This window comes from Sinohyriopsis cumingii, chromosome 14 (assembly GCF_028554795.1).
Source record: "Sinohyriopsis cumingii isolate HCF-2022 chromosome 14, ASM2855479v2, whole genome shotgun sequence".
Classification (NCBI taxonomy): domain Eukaryota; kingdom Metazoa; phylum Mollusca; class Bivalvia; order Unionida; family Unionidae; genus Sinohyriopsis; species Sinohyriopsis cumingii.
Genome location: NC_142974.1, coordinates 17,130,876 through 17,136,875, shown reverse-complemented (window position 1 = coordinate 17,136,875; position 6,000 = coordinate 17,130,876). Strand labels below are relative to the sequence as shown.

The window sequence follows — 6,000 nt, the reverse complement described above, 5'->3', positions numbered from 1 at the left end:
CAGGCTATACATGGCGGCCAGTATTAATGGTGGAGGAAGAACCCGGGAAACCCCTGGAAAGAAGCACCGACCCACGAGAAGCTACCGGCAAGCTTTCTCACATATCCACATTGGCCGAGCCCGAGACTCGAACCTACGCAGACAGCGGTGAGATGGCAGTGATCCGTGACGGAGAGCGCTTTAGACCACTCGGCCCCTATTCTAGATGCATGTTTGATTGTATGTATGAATATGTAGCTGGATTGATAGAAGAAGTAATGCTTAGATGGAATAACATAGATCAGTAGACTAGTGTTGGAGGGTAGGTAGGTTTTGTGATTGGTAAACTGGTTGGCAATAGGAAAGAAGATGTTGTTTTAGGTTTAAATACATTTCTCATCGCAATATTGTCTATACACCGCGGTCAGTATAACTCGTGGAAGTATAACCCGGGAAACATGTAGCAACCACCGACCGACGGGAAGCTCCTGGGATCTTTCACACATACCCACACTGGCCGAGCCCTAGACTTAAACCAAGTCGGACAGGGTTGAGATGGCAACGACTGGGAAAGGTAAGCGCATTATACCACTCGGCCATACTGAGCCCCGAAAGAAGGCGAAAGTTGTTATGCTTGTAGTTATTCATATATATATAAAATACCATATCTAGTGTATCTACCTTAAATAGTCATGCAGGTTGCCTAGTATAGATACAAATACCATGTAAGTAATTATGCTGTTAGATACAAGTATGTCACAATGGTTTTATAGAGCCGGCAGAAAGACTTTGATGTAATGACAGGAAACGTAAGACTCACTGTAGGGCACTATATTACGACGGCATCAAAGAGGAATGAAAATGACAGTCAACAGTGAATGCCGCGATGATGTTTTATTTTGCAGAGAAAGGGAGATAACTCTTTAAAATGTGAATGAAATGAAAATATAGCATGTTGGGCCCTGGAATAGGTATGAACGATATATGAACTCATTTCTGACGATAAAACTATGTGGATTTTGTATTTGATACATGTGGCTACTTTTATTCATCGACTTATTGTACATTTGATACTTTCTTATAAATCGAGTCCAAATACAAACAGCAAAGACCTAGATCCCATAATGAGTTTACTGATCTGGGTCTGTTAAATGTGGTAGGAATAATCTGTAGAACAAAGAACATTGATCCTGATCTGCCAACGCATTATATTGGCTGCAGTTGGACTCGACTTATAAGCGAGTACATACGGTAGTATTTATTGTGTAGATTATTGCCTTTGATCACCAATGCTAGCCTATCTGTGACAGGCAGTCATCAACAAGCCAACCCATTTTCAAGCCTAACTCAAAGCAAATCTAAACCACATTACAGATTTAGCTTCTGTGTTAATTTATAAATGCTAGTCTTATCACAATTAGCTTCATGCCTTCTACCTTAGAGGTGTCAAAATACGAAACTATCCATTAAAATGTCAAGGGAGATAATACACATGCTAGTCCACTGGAATCTAATACGTTGACAATACGCCAAGTGAGATAAAACACCGTTAGTCCTCTGAAATTTAACACTATACACTAGCTAGCCTTATAGAATCTTAAGCATACTTTTACATCTAAACCTTTTCCACACAAAATAGTCGACATTTTGCAAAATGCAAAATGCAATTGTTTTTCATCTTTTTTCAGAGTGGAAAATTTGGACAAAATCTCCATCATTTAACGTAGGCACAGCTACATCGTACACCATCAGTGTGACTTGCACTGACGCTAATTCAGAGTTGACGACAGGAACAATTTATGTAAATGTCCTTGCTGGAGACGCGATCAAATTTAGCAATTTACCAAGTAAGTACTCTGAATTCATTGAAAGATATATATTCCATCACTAACACATGAATTTAATGGTCAACACAGATCGTACTTTAAGTTTTCTATATGCAAATAATGAGATTGAAATTTAACATTAATGGATTTTTGTGTGCTTCTACGTTGTAATTTATATTCTTATATATTGCAGTAATTTCGTTCATCTTGTATATCTGCAGTAATAATCTTTATACATACCTTCATATATACGTCATACATACATAGATACATACATACATACATACATACATACATACATACATACATACATACATACATACATACATACATACATACATACACACACACACACACACACACATATACATACATACATACATACATACATACATACATACATACATACATACATGCATACATACATACATACATGCAAGCAGACAGACAGACAAACAGGAGGACAGAGAAGCAAACAATCAAATCAGAAGCAAACTTTAACACATTATTTTAACACATACATGATTGCGCTGCTGTTCATTTAATTCGATTGAGAATTCCTTCACCGGGACGCAGACTCATTGTACTTCTTGTTTTCACTGAAGCCACGGTTTCTAAAAACGCACTGAACACGGGAGCTGGCGCGCAGATATTGGATGTAAATGCTGTGGACGACTCTGGTGATATCCTGACGTACTTCATGACTGTCAGTCCTTCAACAGTCACCAGCTTCCAGATTGATGCATGTAAGAGAGAGAGAGAGAGAGAGAGAGAGAGAGAGAGAGAGAGAGAGAGAGAGAGGGAGGGAGGGAGAGGGAGATTTGCATTTAAATATATTTGTTAAGTACATAATATATCCGTTGACATAAACCCAAGCATGAATATATAAAAAAATGATTACTTTAATTGAATTTCAGCTTACACTTTAATGGACATGATAACTTGGTTCTATATATAGATTAGAAGAAAAAAAGACTCAAATGTAATAGACCTGTTCTGCCTCACATCAGTTCACGAGTTTTTGACACGATTGGAAACTCACGTGTGTGCAAGACAAATATCTGCATGAAATACAAACGTTTAGTTTGTAAAAAACAAAAATGCAATGGTGATCTAATGACGTGAAGGCCGATATGAATTTAGATTAGAATTGTTCCAAATGAATCGCCCGATGTTAGAAAGTATTTCAAGAGTAAGATTATATCCACTTAGTTAATTGAATTATGGATGAACATATACATTACTGATCAAAATCAAGACTTTAACTAAAGGCAATTAATTACAGTTTAGTATGCACATTAATATCGGCAGGGATACTAAGAGGTGCTGAGGAAAACAGTGCAAACTACCATCAAACATGTATAGAATATTAAATTAAATCATTGCGCAAAATACATTTAATAGTGTTCATCTTGTCCAGCGACTGGGATAGTCACAACTACTCGAGAGCTGAAGTATGAAACTCAAAGTACAACAACACTCCTGATCCGGGCAACTGACGGAAGGATCAACGTCACGGAAAAGCTTATAGTAGCTTTAACAAGTAAGTCAAGCTCATGTCTTGGATAAAATGATTATATAATCAACAATATTCTCAGATACTGTACAACTCATTATAATGAATCGATGTCTGTACCAGTAGAGATTAATTGTTAACAAATCTTAGAATATGAAATAAACGTATTATATATCAAATTCTTAAACACTGAATTGTCCTGTATACTTACTCGTAAAATCCGTACTCCGCTGCAGACTGCTCTATCACCGGAAGTATGTAAACACTTTTGGTTGATGTTAAAGCTTTTTGTTTTACGGATGCACGATAACGCAACATCATCTAAAATTATTAAAAGGTTTTCAAAATCTGACTTTACAAATTACGAAATTTAAAAAAGACACAACGCAAATTTATTGAAAAAACAAAACAAAATTGGTAAGAAAAGAAAGGTAGAAGTTATTTTAGCACTTATTTTATAAATCTAAGTTTTGACCTTCAAAATTTAATCAAATTCTTTTCTTGTTCCAAGATTTGGCTATCCGAATATATTTCGTTTCTTTGTTGTGTTTTTTTTTTTTTTTGAACTTTTAATATCATCTTCATTACATTATATAAATTAATTAGAGAATCAATTAACACAATATTTATCCATGTCTTCCAACAAGTCGCGATAGTGCTAGCATGCATATATTTTAAACACATTAATTTCTTCTTTGAATACGTTAGCTCGGGAGGACTACTACTGTCTCGCAAATCCAGCCCCTCCAGATACTACTTTTAGCTAAAATGAGATAAAAAATATGTCAGCCGCCGTAGATGGTGGTCGTGCAGAGTGATATTCCATTAGGTTGTCGGGAAAATGCAATAACGTGCCACTTACTACTTCCACTCGTGCCATGGGGCATGCTTTTGTCACGAGAGACCTTTGCGAAAGCCAGAATCTACTTGGAAGATATACCATTACAAGTTGAGGGTGTTTTTCAAATGGAAGGAAATTATGCTCCATTTATATTTCCAACTTTTCTCTTCCTATGCTGGCAAAGCTATGCCTTTACAATTTGCTAACACTTTTTTGTTGTCATCTTTACAAATTTAAGTGCTTGCACAGGAGCGTAAACAACTTCGCTAAGTTCGGATTGTAATTATTTTGTACGTGCATGTCTCTAGCACTTATAAAATTCCGAATATATGTATAACTCCATTACGAATGGCTAACTAACGGTGAGTTTCTATTCCAAGGCAAAGTATTGTGATTGAGTAATATATTTAAAGCGGAAACAATTTTTGTCTAGTACAACATTTTTTTTCGAGAATAATTACCCAATCCCAACAAACGCACACCTGCTTCCCATAAAGAGCATGTCTCCTGCTCCCTTAGTAACTGACACGTTCATGCATTTTGCCGCCATTCCTTATACTCAAGTGGAGATCACCCTGTCAGAACACCATCTAGGCAGATACATTTTAGCTTCCTTTCGCTAAAAGTAGTGTATAGAACAGTTGGATTTAAGAGGTAGTAGTAGTTATCCTAAAGTATTATGATAGGGTAAGTATTCTCGAAGAAATATTTTACTAGGAAAAATTGGTTTCTATATAATTAATTTCTCGACTGGTGTGTATTTATTGCAGATATGAACACAGTGCCAACGATAACAAATTTGCCAGCTACAAAGACTGTCTCCGAATCTATAGCAAGCGGGACCACTCTTTTCACCCTCAGCACGTATGATCCAGATTCTGGAGCTACCAAAACCACGGCTTTCTCTCTTGCATCCGCGGCTTCAGCTAGCCGTTTTACACTGGATTCAAGTAATGACATGCAGCCAAGATCCCAGAAGCTATTTAGATAATTAGAAACCTAAATTATTCACTACATTAACATTATCCCCGTCCATTTTATCATCGAAGTTCGACTGTATGAAGCGCTTATTTCATCTAATTATTTGCTTGTCGACCTTAGCGTTAAATATAGGCTGGATTACATTTGATATTTGAATTCTGCACAAAAATGAATGCCCCATCTTTTCCTGTGTAGTTAATTCCCCCATTGTCTTCCCATTGCCCAGCCCTAAAGACCGGACTAAGAGCCAATTATTGTTGAGAATATCTAAAGCTCATCTCATAGCTGTAACGGGGAGAGAGAGAGAGAGAGAGATAGAGAGAGAGAGAGAGAGAGAGAGAGTTTTGGTGATATCAGTAATAAGAGATAGAGTTTGGGTGATATCAGTAACTATACATGTATGGGCGCAACTACATATTCCATATTATTAATACATGTATGGACGGAAGCAACCTTATAATCAGTATTAACAAAACGTGCACGGACACAACCAAGTAATAAACCCATTAATACTCTAATGATCTTTACCACTCAAAACTGAAAAGATGAAGAGTCTGACGCACACAACAGTTTCAGTGTAACACAACAGCCAAATTAAAAAGGATGTCTTAATTGTGACTGGCATACAGATTTCATCAATACGCCTGGCATACGTATTAGATCTGTATGCCTGGCATACGTATTAGATCTGTATGCCTGGCATGTATGTTTCATCAATATGACCGGTACTTATATTTCATCAAACTGAAAGATATACATATTTCATCAATACAATCGGTATCCAAATGACATGTAAACATGTTCAGTAAGTATGACTGATTTACATAGTTCATCAATATGACTGGAATGCATATTTC

General features: G+C 36.6%; 1 protein-coding gene across 1 annotated transcript in view; it reads left to right on the top strand.

Annotated features, from left to right (window-relative positions):
- LOC149783336 (protocadherin Fat 4-like) overlaps nucleotides 1–6,000 on the top strand; it is a 35,287-nt gene that overhangs the window by 4,238 nt on the left and 25,049 nt on the right. Inside the window, exons 3-6 of the mRNA XM_089933097.1 lie at nucleotides 1,668–1,826; nucleotides 2,411–2,551; nucleotides 3,226–3,348; nucleotides 4,933–5,112. Coding sequence (XP_089789223.1) covers nucleotides 1,668–1,826; nucleotides 2,411–2,551; nucleotides 3,226–3,348; nucleotides 4,933–5,112 — 603 coding nt within the window. The remainder of the gene's footprint in view (nucleotides 1–1,667; nucleotides 1,827–2,410; nucleotides 2,552–3,225; nucleotides 3,349–4,932; nucleotides 5,113–6,000) is intronic.